Source organism: Gopherus flavomarginatus, chromosome 7 (genome assembly GCF_025201925.1).
Source record: "Gopherus flavomarginatus isolate rGopFla2 chromosome 7, rGopFla2.mat.asm, whole genome shotgun sequence".
NCBI lineage: Eukaryota > Metazoa > Chordata > Testudines > Testudinidae > Gopherus > Gopherus flavomarginatus.
The window spans coordinates 509,413-523,277 of NC_066623.1; the positions used below are offsets into that span (position 1 = coordinate 509,413).

Here is a 13,865-nt window from a genome sequence, read left to right on the forward strand (position 1 = left end):
AAGGGCTTGGGGTCACCCAGTGGGGTAGGGGCTCAGAGAGATGCAGGGTCACGCTGTAGGGTAGATGGGCGGGGCAATGACTCGGCAGACAAGCCCTAGCCTGCCCATAGCCCTGACTTCCCAGCGAGGGAGAGAGGCACCCAAGGGCGGCAATTAACCCCCGTCAGCTTTCTCGCACAAAGCATTCAATTTCTCAGCCAATCAGCAGTCATGAATCTGGGTCTCTCGCTTTGATTGGATGAGCTGCACGGGCTGTTGCCCAATAGGAATAATAGTTGTTAGTGCCGCTAAGCGCGTTGTGGATGTCGTGCTGTGATTGGTCTGAGAGGGTATGGGCAAGATGGCGACTACTGTGGTTGTGCCCGGTTTGGGAAGCTGCGATTTCTCTGACTTGCGCGAGATCAAGAAGCAGCTTCTGAGCGTGGCGGAACGGAGCCGCGAGCGGGGCCTGCAGCACAGCGGGAAATGGTGAGGGGAGCGGGGCCCGCGGCACAGCGGGCAATGGCGAGGGGAGCCGCGGAGCGCAGTGGGGATGGTGTTGGTGTGCGTCTGCCGTGCTGCCAATACCTTCTCCCTGGTTCTTGGGCATGCCAGGTGCCTAGGCTCCTTGCTGAGCGTTGCAGCTGCTTCTGGGTTATGGGAGCTGGCGCCGTGCCTGCGTGAGGGCTGGGGATGTGTGTGCGGTGTGGTCTGTGGGGTGCTAATGTGTCTGAGGTCTCTTGGTTTCAGGGCCTCTGAGCTGGCATTTGCCCTGGATCCTCTGCCACTGAGCGAGCTGCCTGCTGCTCCTGTGCTTACAGAGGTATGGATGGCAAAGACAATGACACCAGCCAACAATGAGCAGAAGGGGCTGTCTCTCTTGGGTGTCCTTGCCTTACACCCAAAATGTTTTAATATGCCTTTTAATATGTGAATGGTCCTGTGCGAGGAGACCTCAAGGCCTAGCAGTGCATCCTGCTATGCTCCATTTGACAGAGGCAACTCCATTTTTCTGACTGGTGCATTAGGACTGCTGTGGTGTTGCCCTTGCTATATTACGACCAAAGCAGGGGATCATCTTATCACACTGTTGTTCCTTGACCTGGTCGCAATGCCATCCAAGTTTGTAGCGTAGGTAGTACCTCAACTATGTTCTGAACCACAATAAAACTCCGGACACAAATTTAAAAGTGTTGGTCTGGGGCAATGTTTCCCAAACTGTGTTCTGTGGAACACTGGTGTTCCGCACAATGTGAATAAGTGTTCTGTGAAAGACTCTTGCACTTGATTTTTGTACTATTTTGTACGTGCTTTCCAGTTAGAAATTGTTAGTTCAAGTTATTTTTACTTTGTATTTTTGCTTTGTCTTATAAAATAAAATATATTTGAGCATAAATAACGCAATTTTTTACTTGAAAACCAAACTGCTACAAAATAGTATTATAAGTGTTCCGTAATAGGCTAAAAAGTGTTCTGTGGCCAAACAAGTTGGGAAATGCTGGTCTGGGGAATACGACTGAAGTCTTATCTGTGCTGTGGAATAGAATCATATTATAACTAATTGAGGGCCGCTCCCTGTAGTGTAGAGGGCTTTGCATTGAGACCCCTTTCTCCCAAACAATTACCCTTTGACTCAAATTTGGGGAAGTTTGTTCTCTGCCCAAAGGTGAATGTCTATTGGAAAGTTGTTAGCATTCTCTTCAGCTCTTCTTTACTCATCTGTAAATATATATGAGAGATGATGGAGTCTTTCACTTCAAGAACATTTCAGGTGTTTTTATTTATATTCGGCTACCCAAAAACTCTTCAACGTCAAGTTCAACCTTGGCCTTTTCATCGTCCTTACTGAGGAATATACTTTGCCAGGGCTGTAAAATAAAATATAAATGATTGGAACTAGCACTGTTAGTTGATATCCTTGATGATCTAAAGTCACACTAAGGACAGTATCCAGATACATGTTGGAGATTTATTCTAATATGCAATTGTTTGTGCTTTTTTTAGTTATTTTTAAACAGGGAAAGTGCAAAAATCTGTATTAAAACAGCATTATAGAAGTGCATTCCACAAAAATCAGAAATTCCAAAAATGAGTCCCGTAACAACCATAACTCAGCCTCCATTTATGTGTACTTACTCTTAAGGCAACAGTATACATTGAAATTATGCTTTAGTACAGTGGTTCTCAAACTGTGGGTTAGGACCTCAAAATGGGTCTTGACCCCATTTGAATGGGGTTGCCAGGGCTGGTATTAGACTTGCTGGGGCCCAGGCCTGAAGCCCAAACCCCACCACCCAGGGCTGAAGCTGAAGCCCAAGATCTGTTCTGGGGGCTAGGCTCAGGTTACAGGCCCCCTGCCCACGGGCCTTCTTTGAATGCTTGCTCATATCCATTCCAATTAGGTGCGCGCACGCCGCGTGCACGTTCGTCGGAAGATTTTTACCCTAGCAACACCCGGCGGGTCAGCTGGGCGCCTCCTGGCGTGGCGCCGTTATGGCACTGAATATATACCCCTGCCGACCCATCCGCTCCTCAGTTCCTTCTTACCGCCTGTGTCGGTCGTTGGAACAGTGGAGCGCGGCTTAGCTGATCTCCACTTCCCTAGCTATTCACTCGTTCTAGTACTTATTGTGTATATAGTTTAGTTTTATAGTTGTAGTTAATACTTTTAATACCCTTTTGTAAACGTAGTTAGTGTATATAGTTCAGAGGGTTGGGGATTAGCCCATTCCCCTCTCCCGGTGCCCAGGCCCATGCCTGGTTCACCAGGTTTCAAACCGTGCTCGGCCTGCCAGCGGCCGATGCCAACGGGAGACCCCCACGACTCCTGCCTTAAGTGTCTGGGGGAATCCCATCTTGCAGATAAGTGCCGGATTTGCAAGTCGTTTAACCCGCGGACAAAAAAGGAGTGGGACTTTCGCCTTAAGCAGCTCCTAATGGAGGTAACCCTCACTCCTCTGTCTTTGGCACTGAGTGCCGCACAGTCCGCACTGGGGAGAAGTGCCTTGTCGGTGCCGGCACCGCGAAGATGTCCCGGCACCAGCCGTCACTGGCCCAGAAGCCAGCCTGGTACCGCTCCCTCTCCCCGCGTGCCAGAAAGCTCAGAGCTCCTGCGGCTCCAATGTCTGCACCGCAGTCTGAGCAGCAGCCGAAACCGAGCCGCCCGGCACCAGCAACTGCCGCGGCACCGGCAATCTCGGCACCGTTGATTCCGGCCATTGAAGAGCCGTCGAGTCTGGTGCATGACAGCTCCCCGGCACACGCCTCGGTAGAGCTTATCGTTCCCACCACGCCAGAGACCTTTTCGATGGCGAGGGAACTCATTGCCCTAACGGAGCCCACCCTGCCTCAACCCCCGGCACTGCCAGTGCGGGTTGGTTACGTCAACAGGGGAGCCTGCCCTGGTCAGGCCACCTTCCATCGATGCCGCAGGCAGGCAGCACTCAAGATCAAGGTCCCGCCAGCGCTCCCAGTCTCGCCACCGGTCCCGATCTAGGCGCAGCTCACAGTCCAGGTACCGATCTCCTTCTCGGTACCGGTCATACTCGCGGCACCGCTCAAGATCCCGCTCTCTGGACTGATATGCCAGACGGTGGTCCAGCTCCCGGCACCGTTCACGCCGCAGCCGCTCTCCCCATAGAGCTTCATGATCCCGGTCGACCTCCCGGCACCACACTGGTCGCAGGTCCTGGTCACCCTCTCGGCACCGGTACAACTCCCGGTACCGCTCTCCAATGCGGCACGACATACAGTACCCTGCGCAGAGGGCTCCTCCTGACGTGCTCTCTGCTCCGCCATGGCCATCACGGCACCCATCTGAGTCTTCGCACGCTGATAGTGCCACCTATGGGGATTCAGAGACGCATAGCCGTGTCCTCCAGGAGGCTCAGGGCCCAGAACAAGCACCTCAGTGGTCCTTCTGGACGCCTTGGGCATATCACCAGGCCCAAGGCAAACCCACGGTACCATCTCGTTCCACCCCATCGGAACATCGCGCACCAGAGGCCACTGTTAGCCGCCCTCCTCCAGCGGGTACAGACGAATTGGCTCTGGTGCCGGACCCTCAGGTGTTCCCGGACCCTGATGCTCCTCAGGAACAGGAGTCACTGCATGAGCCAGTCGTGCCGTGTCTGTCGTCGTCCTCTTCACCAGATGTGGCAGTAAACGGTACTTCTTCATCGGGCCCACCCCCGATCGACCTCCGAGCCCACCAGGACCTTCTGAGGCGAGTCGCCTTAAATATCAATCCCCAGGTGGAGGAAGTCCCGGAGGTGGAAGACCCGGTCATAGACATACTGTCAGCGGATGCGCCAACTTGCGTGGCTCTGCCTTTCATCCGTTCCATCCAAGCCAAAGCGGACACCATTTGGCAATCTCCGGCGTCTATCCTTCCCACGACCAGAGGCGTGGAAAGGAAATACTTGGTGCCCTCTAAAGGGTACGAATACTTATATACCCATCCTCCTCCATGCTCTCTGGTCGTTCAATCTGTGAATGAGAGAGAGCGCCATGGCCAGCAAGCCCCTGCCCCAAAATCACGGGAGGCTAGACGGATGGACCTATTGGGACGAAAAGTCTACTCCGCCGGAGGCCTCCAACTGTGGGTGACTAACCAACAGGCCCTGCTCAGCAGATATAATTATAATACCTGGCAATCGATGGGTAAGTTTGCTGAACTGGTCCCACAGGACTCCCACCAGGAATTCCAGGCCCTTCTGGAGGAAGGGAAGAAAGTGGCACGGACTTCCCTGCAGGCCTCACTCGACGCTGCTGATTCGGTGGCCAGAACCGGGGCCTCGGGAATTACAATGTGGAGGATATCGTGGCTGCAGGTTTCAGGCCTACCTCCTGAACTGCAACACACTATCCAGGACCTTCCGTTTGATGGACAGGGCCTTTTCTCTCAGAAAACGAACCCTAGACTCCAGAGTCTCAAGGATAATCGCGTCATCATGCATTCCCTCGGGATGCATACTCCGCAAACCCAACGGAGGTCCTTCCATACCCAGCCTCAGCGCCCTTACCCCCCACCCAGGCCATGACAAGACTTTGGCAGAAGGCGTGGTCGCGGGAACCGTAGATAGCAATCGGTTTCCCAAGGGGGCCAGAATAACGGTCCTGCCAAACCATCAGCGGGACCCAAACCGAACTTTTGAAGGTTCGCCCGAGAGCAGAGCACCAGTCCTTCCCCAGGATCCCCTTCAGTTTTCCAACCGCCTTTCCTCCTTCCTCTCTGCGTGGGCGCAATTAATCTCAGATCATTGGGTCCTATGCACGGTGGAATTTGGATATCACCTCCAATTTATTTCGCCCCCTCCCTCCCACCTCGTCCCTCTTCAGGGACCCCTCTCACGAGCAATTCCTCTGGCAAGAGATTCGTACACTCCTTTCTATCAGAGCTATAAAGGAGGTACCGGAGGAATTCAGGGGCAAGGGATTTTACTCACAATATTTCCTAATCCCCAAGGCAAAAGGAGGTCTCCGTCCCATCCTGGACCTGCACGGACTCAACGTCTTTCTGAAGAAGTTGAAGTTCCGCATGGTGTCCCTGGGGACCATCATCCCATCCTTGGATCCCGGGAGACTGGTACGCTGCTCTCGACATGAAGGACACATACTTTCACATTGCCATTTACCCTCCGCACAGACGGTACCTGCGGTTTATGGTGCACCATCAACATTTTCAATTTGTGGTCCTTCCATTTGGCCCCTCTACTGCCCCGCGTGTGTTTACAAAGTGCATGGCTGTAGTGGCCGCCTTCCTCCGTTGTCAGCGAATACACGTCTTTCCTTACCTAGACGACTGGCTTATTCGTGGGACCTCCGAGGCCCAAGTCACCAGGCATATTGCCATCAACGGACCTATTCGAGCGGTTGGCCTGATGATCAATCTAGAGAAGTCTACTCTAGTGCCCACTCAAAGAATAGAATTCATTGGGGCCATTCTAGACTCCAAACTCACAACAGCCTGCGTTCCACTACCCCGGTTTTGAGCACTAGTTTCGGTTATAGAAAGCCTCCATACTTTTCCGACGACCTCGGCCTGCACCTGCCTCAGCCTTCTCGGTCACATGGCCGCATGCACTTTTGTAACCAAGCACGCCAAACTATGCCTGCTTCCCCTTCAAATCTGGCTCATCTCAGTTTACCGCCCAGGCAGGGACGCCATAGACATGGTTGTCACCGTTCCTCAGAGCGTTTTAGGCTCCCTCAACTGGTGGCTAACACCTTCCCTGGTATGTGCAGGAATGCCATTCCAACCGAGACAGCCCTCAGTATCCCTAACGACGGACGCGTCGTCTCTCGGCTGGGGGGCACACTTAGGCCATCGTCGCACGCAAGGCCTCTGGTCATCTCAAGAGCTAGCGTTGCACATAAACGTCCGGGAGCTGAGAGTAGTCCGCCTCGCATGCCAGACGTTCCAACATCATCTGCAGGGCCGTTGTGTTGTCCGTAAGTACTAGAACACAACAGCAATGCACTACATAAACAAGCAGGGAGGGACTCGATCCTCCCCCCTTTGTCAGGAGGCGAGCCAACTGTGGGAATTTTGCATAGCCTACTCTATAGACCTGGTAGCGTCCTTCCTCCCAGGGGTCCGGAACACTCTGGCAGACCACCTCAGCAGATCCTTTCTCTCCCACAAGTGGTCGCTTCGCCCGGACATTGTACATTCCATCTTCCAGAAGTGGGGCTTTCCCCACATAGACCTCTTTGCTTCCTGCAACGACAGGAAGTGCCAGAGGCTCTGCTTCTTCCAAGGTCTCGCCCCAGGCTCAATACCGGACGCCTTCCTAATCTCTTGGGCGAACCACCTGCTTTACGCCTTCCCACTTTTCCCGATGGTGCACAAGGTTCTCGTAAAGCTTTGCAGGGACAGGGCTCGCCTGATCCTGATCGCCCCTGCGTGGCCCCGGCAACACTGGTGCACCACGTTGCTGGACCACTCGATAGCCAACCCAATCCCCCTGCCCCTTCATCAGGATCTGATAACGCAGGACCATGGCAGGCTTCACCACCCGGACCTGCAAACCCTCCATCTCATGGCGTGGCTCCTGCATGGTTAACCCAATCAGAGTTACGCTGCTCTGCCCCGGTGCAAGAGGTACTCCTGGGTAGCAGAAAACCTTCCACTCGGTCTACTTACTTGGCCAAGTGGACGCGGTTTTCCTGCGGGTGTCAAACGTGGAATGTTGCACCTACGGAGGTTCCCATCCCCACTATTTTGGACTACCTCTGGTATCTTAAACAGCAAGACCTCGCTATCTCATCTTTGCGAGTGCACTTGGCGGCTATTTCTACTTTCCACCCCGGAGAAGGTACTCACTCCGTCTTCTCCCACCCTATGGTCTCGAGGTTTCTCAAAGGCTTGGAGCGTCTATACCCCCTAGTACGACACCCCACCCCTTCCTGGGACCTCAATTTAGTCCTGACGAGACTTACGTCCCCTCCATTCGAGCCGTTGGCAACCTGCTCGCTCCTATATTTGTCATGGGAAAACAGCCTTCCTTGTAGCCATCACATCGGCTAGGAGAGTGTCTGAGCTTCCGGCTCTGATGGTGGACCCACCATACACGGTGTTCCACAAGGACAAGGTGCAGTTACGCCCACATCTGGCATTCCTCCCTAAAGTAGTCTCGGCCTTTCATCTCAACCAGGACATATTCCTCCCGGTCTTCTTCCCCAAACCGCATACATCTCGTAGGGAGCAGCAGTTACATTCGCTCAACGTCCGTAGGGCGCTCGCCTTCTATATCGACCAAACGAGGCCCTTCCGCAAAACGCCCCAACTCTTTGTTGCAGTGGCGGACCGGATGAAAGGCCAACCCGTCTCTTCTCAGAGGATTTCATCCTGGGTAACGGCGTGCATCCAGACTTGCTATCATCTAGCTCATGCCTCTCTGGGTCATATTACCGTACATTCTACCAGGGCCCAGGCCTCGTTGGCCGCCTTCTTAGCTCGAGTACCTATTCGGGAGATATGTCGAGCAGCTACATGGTCTTCAGTACACACCTTTACTTCCCATTATGCCCTGGTGCAACAATCCAGAGACGATGCAGCCTTCGGCTTAGCAGTTTTGCATTCTGCAGAATCTCACTCTGACCACACCGCCTAGGTAAGGCTTGGGATTCACCTAATTGGAATGGATATGAGCATGCACTTGAAGAAGAAAAGACGGTTACTCACCTTTGTAATTGTTGTTCTTCGAGATGTGTTGCTCATATCCATTCCAAAATCCGCCCTCCTTCCCCACTGTCAGAGTAGCCGGCAAGAAGGAACTGAGGAGCGGACGGGTCGGCAGGGGTATATATTCGGTGCCATAACAGTGCCATGCCAGGGGGCGCCCAGCCGACCCGCCGGGTGTTGCTAGGGTAAAAATCTTCCGACGAATGTGCACGTGGCGCACGCACACCTAATTGGAATGGATATGAGCAACACATCTTGAAGAACAACAGTTACAAAGGTGAGTAACCGTCTTTTCCCATCCCTAAATATGGCAGTCGATTGGACCCTGAGAATTTTGGCAAGACCCAACAGCTGGGAAAGAATTCTCTAGTAGCAACAGAGAACCCTCCCCATCTAGTGTCCCATTACTGTCTGTTGAAGATTTGCTGCTATTAGTCGCAGATCGGTTACATGCCATTGTAGGTAGTCTCATTATACCATCCTCTCCACAAACTTATCAAGCTCAGTCTTGAAGCCAGGTTTTTGGGTTTTTTTGCCCCACTGCTCTGCTTGGAAGGCTGTTTCAGAACTTCACTCTTCTGATGGTTAACTTCATCTAAGTTCAAGCCTAAACTTGTTGATTGCCAGTTTATATCCATTTGTTCTTGTGTCAACATTGATGCTTAATGTAACTCGTCTCCCTCCCTAGTATTTATCCCCCACTTCCCTGTCTCTACTGGAAATACCTTACCTAATGCATTCTAAAATTGCATTCGCTTTTTTCACAGCTGCGTCACGTTGACCCATAGGCCTAGTCTACACTACGCGTTTAAACCGAATTTAGCAGTGTTAAACCGATTTAACCCTGCATCCATCCACACAATGAGGCCCTTTATATCGATATAAAGGGCTTTTTAAACCGGTTTCTGTACGCCTCCCCGATGAGAGGAGTAGCGCTGAAATCGGCATTGCCATGTCAGATTAGGGTTAATGTGGCCACAAATTGACGATATTGGCCTCCAGGCAGTATCCCGCAGTGCACCATTGTGACCACTCTGGAAAGCATTCTGAACTCGGATGCACTGGCCAGGTAGACAGGAAAAGCCCCGCAAACTTTTGAATTTCATTTCCTGTTTGCCTAGCGTGGAGCTCCAATCAGCACTAGTGGCGATGCAGTCCCAAATCCAAAAAGAGCTCCAGCGTGGACCGTACGGGAGATACTGGTTCTGATCGCTGTATGGGGAAACAAATCTGTTCTATCAGAGCTGTGTTACAGAAGACGAAATGACAAAGCATTTGAAAAAATCTCCAGGCTATGATAGACAGAGGCCACAGCATAGTGCTGTGTGACAAGCATAACGGAAAGCCAAAGAATCAAATGGACGCTCATGGAGGGAGCTAGGGGGTACTGAGGGCTCCAGCTATCCCGCAGTCCCCGAAAAGTATTGGCATTCTTGACTGAGCTCCCAATGCCTGTAGGGTCAAACACATTGTCTGGGGTGGTTCAGGGTATATCTTGTCAATTTACCCCTGGCCCCCCCCCATGAAAGAAAAGGGGAAAAAATCGTTTCTTGACTTCTTTCAATGTCACCGTATGTCTACTGCATGCTGCTGGTAGACGCGGTGCTGTGGCACTGAGCAGCAGCATCCTCTCCCTTCCCCTCCCCGGTGGCAGATGGTACAGTACAAAATGACTGATAGCTGTCCTCATCATCCTGTGAGTGCTCCTGGTTGGCCTCGGTGAGGTCGGCCAAGGGCGCCTGGGTAAAAATAGGAATGACTCCCGGTCATTCCCAGCAGATGGTACAGAACAGCTGGTAACCGTCTTCATCATAGCAACTAGGGGCTGAGCTCCATCAGCCCCGCCCTCCTTTCATGTCTAAAGAAAAGATTCTCTACCTCCTGGACTTTCATAGCAGCTGGAGGCTGCCTCCCCCTCATTTTATCTCACTAAAAAGTCAGTGTTTCTTATTCCTGCATTCTTTATTACTTCCTCAGACAAATGGGGGGACACTGCAACGGTAGCCCAGGAGGGTTAAGGGAGGAGGGAAGCAACGAGTGGGGTTGTTGCAGGGGCACCCCCTAGAATGGCATGCAGCTCATCATTTCTGCAGGATCTGACACAGAGCGGCTGTGCTCTCTGTAAAAGCAGCAAAGAATCCTGTGGCACCTTATAGACTAACAGACGTTTTGGAGCATGAGCTTTCATAGGTGAATACCCACTTCGTCAGATGCATGTAGTGGAAATTTCCAGGGGCAGGTATATATAGGCAGGCAAGCTAGAGATAATGAGGTAGTTCAATCAGGGAGGATGATACTGCTAGAACAGGGCCTCATCCTCCCTAATTGAACTACCTCATTATCTCTAGCTTGCCTGCCTATATATACCTGCCCCTGGAAATTTCCACTACATGCATCTGACGAAGTGGGTATTCACCTACAAAAGCTCATGCTCCAAAACGTCTGTTAGTTATCCCACCAATACACCCGAGTGTCTCTGCTCCTCTGTCGCTTCCAACTGATGAGTCCTCAGTTTACAGCAAAAATTCTTGTTAGTCCCTGAGTGCATGACTTTGCACTATTAAATTTAATCTCATATCTATTACTCCAGTTTTGAAGATCGTCCAAAAAAACCCTGTTAACACAGGCATTAAGGCAGCAAAGTTAAAATCATAAAAACAAGAATGTAGTAATTGCTGTAACTGATCAGGGATGCATCTACTACAGTATCCTGTTTTCTACAGGGATCAATACCAGATGCTTCAAAGGAAGCTATAATCTCTGTAATGGACAGCTGTGGAATACCTAACTACAGGAGAAGTTTCTTCCTAATCCTACATGTTCCTGTCATATCTCTTCTCTGAACTGTTCTAATCTTAATTTCTGACGTGGAAGTCTTCTGGTCTCTGATAACTTTCCTGGCTTGTCTCTAGACCCCTTCTGTTTCTTTTGTATCTTTTTTTTTTTTTTATATGGAGTGATCAAAACTGAGCAGTTTTCCAAGTGAGGACATACCACTGATTTATAAAATGACATAGTAGATCACATTATGCAGATTAAACTTGGAAATCATGGTTATTAATATTATTCACAACTTTTCCCAGTCTTTTTAAAAGCCCAAATCAGTATAATCCTAGAAGAAAAAAATCATAATGTGAAACTTGTAGACTAATGTTAACCAGCATTTTTAGTAGCTCAAGACCATTCTGCAAGAAACAAATTGTGTACAGGCCTCCACCATTTTGTAGGGAGAGTGAGGCAATAATTGGGCAATGATTAAAGATGTGCTTCTGCAAAAGAGAATCTGTTTTCTCACTACACCAATTTAGTTTATAATTGATGCGTTATAAAGCATGGCTAACTATAAGTCTTACGGTGAGGCTGTATGGAGGCAGTTATAATAAAGGAGATTTTAAAATTCTCTGGCTTTAAGTTTAAATTTGCAATCTTAAATTCTCAGTTAAATTACTTGCGTTCCCTTCTCTCCCTTCCCCCACCTAAATTTATACTCTGCATTCATTTCTGCTCGGCATTCAGCTAACTCATCTATTCTAGTGGTTGATCACTTTAATATTTTATTTTCTGGAATTTCACTGTTTTCATACATAGTTTGAAACTAAGATTTAAATCTGTTTTACATAAAAGGACTGGGTGGTTAGGATGAAATGAGGAGTGGGGGACAATGTCTGAAAGTATTCAATTTTTATTTGGTGTGGCAGAGAATAGTAAATCTGAGCTTCCAAGGCTGTATGTTTCTTTTTTCCTTCCTAACCATTTTTCACCATGAGAAGACTTCCAAGGAACTCAAAACTGTTGATTTAATGAACTCTCTCCTCTTTAGGAAGATGCTCGTGATTTGGATGCTTACACATTAGCTAAATCTTATTTTGATCTAAAGGAGTATGACAGGGCTGCATACTTTCTGCGGGGATGCAAGAGCCAAAAGGCCTACTTCCTGTACATGTACTCCAGATACCTGGTAAGACAATGAGGAAAGCCATCCTTTAATATTGAATTTGCCACTTCTGTCTTCCCACAAAGCCTTGCGGGTTATAGTCTTCCACTTATTCTCTTCCCAGCAACAATCTAGAAAGCCGGGTTAATCTCTTGTTTCCTTTCTAAACCTAACAGAATTTTTTGTTGGTGCTGTTGGGAGCTAGACTCGGGTGCTGTTAGCAGAATTATACTGCAACCTGTGACATAGTGTATTGTAAAACTAGGTTTTTTTTCTTCTCTTTTTACAGTCAGGAGAAAAGAAGAAAGATGATGAAACAGTGGATAGTCTGGGTAAGGATTTGCTTTTCTCACTGGGAATAGAGAACTCAAACTAATGCAGACAGAACTGCCAACATCATCTCTTTATGCAAACCATAATGGCTTTGTGGCCTGAGAGACTGTGGTTGGGCAGTGTAGCTCTGTCTGCTGGGCCTATGCATGGTCTTATATTCCTAAAGGCATTTGCTACAGATTCTCCATGGCTGACCCATTTCTAAAGAATGTAGGTCACACTTAAGTAATTGGGAGGGCGGGGGGATTGGATGTCTTTCTAAGAAGAAGATATGGTCTAGGAATTATTTTGTGGAAGTTCTATGGCCTGTGCTGTACAGGAGATCTGGCCTTAGAAGCTGTCAGGCCTACACGCCTGTTACTGAAAAGGATTAGAGGTCATAATAAACAAGCAACTGTGATACTGTAGCAAAAATAGCTAATGTGATCCTTGGACGTATAAACAGGGGAGTAGGGAGGTGACTTTTACTTCTATATACAGTACTGGTCAGATCAGTACTGGAATACTGTGTTCAATACTGGTGTCAACATTTTAAAATGTGTTTAGTTTACCAAAAACATTGAGAAGTGATTAGATTAGTATATAAGTACCATTATTTTTAACAGTGAAGGTGATTAACCATAGGAACAAACTACTAAAGGATGTGGTGGATTCTCTATTACTTGCATGTCTTTAAATCAAGACTGCATGTCCTTCTAAAAGATGCTTCAGTTCCATCAGAAGTTATGGACTTGATACAGGAATTACTAGGTGAAATTCTGTGGCCTGTTGTTATGCATGAGATTAGACTAGGTGATTGCAATGGTACTTTTCTGGTCTTCAAAAATCTGACTCTCTAAACTGGTGAAGCCACAAGCCAATGAAGAATCCTGAAAGGCAGGCAATCACTGAAAGCCAGTTGTGTGCTTCTTTTTGCAGGCCCCTTGGAGAAAGGACAGGTGAAGAATGAAGCACTAAGAGAGCTGAGGGTGGAGCTTAGCAAGAAACACAAAGCACAGGAGCTGGATGGTTTTGGCCTTTATCTGTAAGTGTCTGGGAGTTTTCATATGAACCCTTCCCTGAGGAGGTGGGACGGGATGCAGTAACCTCTGGAGCACTCTGTTCTTCCTCTGCCCTTTTCCTAAGGGAGAAGTAGTATCTTTTTGGAGAATTAACAAACATCCTGTTTAGTGACTGGTAAGATTGCAGCAGGACATGCCCTATCCACATTAAAGGCAAAGACTAATGTATTCCTATCCATCTTTGTCTAATATTTTGCATGAGAGTGCGGGGTTCGTGATGCTTTTTGATATCTGGAGATGTGTGTGTGGATGTGTTTTTGACAGCATTGTGTATTCCTTTCCATCTCTATATTGATAAGTCTTTCCCCTTAACTTATTTCCACTCTCTTAAGGTTTGGGGTCAATAGTATGTCCTGCTGCAATAGTAAAT

The 13,865-nt window shown here is 49.1% G+C and overlaps 1 protein-coding gene across 1 annotated transcript in view; it reads left to right on the plus strand.

Moving 5' to 3' along the window:
• Nucleotides 1-325: 325 nt before the first annotated feature.
• CDC23 (cell division cycle 23) overlaps nucleotides 326-13,865 on the plus strand; it is a 34,061-nt gene continuing 20,521 nt past the window's right edge. Inside the window, exons 1-5 of the mRNA XM_050962340.1 lie at nucleotides 326-468; nucleotides 730-802; nucleotides 11,988-12,125; nucleotides 12,391-12,433; nucleotides 13,353-13,458. Of these exons, the coding sequence (XP_050818297.1) occupies nucleotides 332-468; nucleotides 730-802; nucleotides 11,988-12,125; nucleotides 12,391-12,433; nucleotides 13,353-13,458 (497 nt within the window). The 5' untranslated portion in view covers nucleotides 326-331. The remainder of the gene's footprint in view (nucleotides 469-729; nucleotides 803-11,987; nucleotides 12,126-12,390; nucleotides 12,434-13,352; nucleotides 13,459-13,865) is intronic.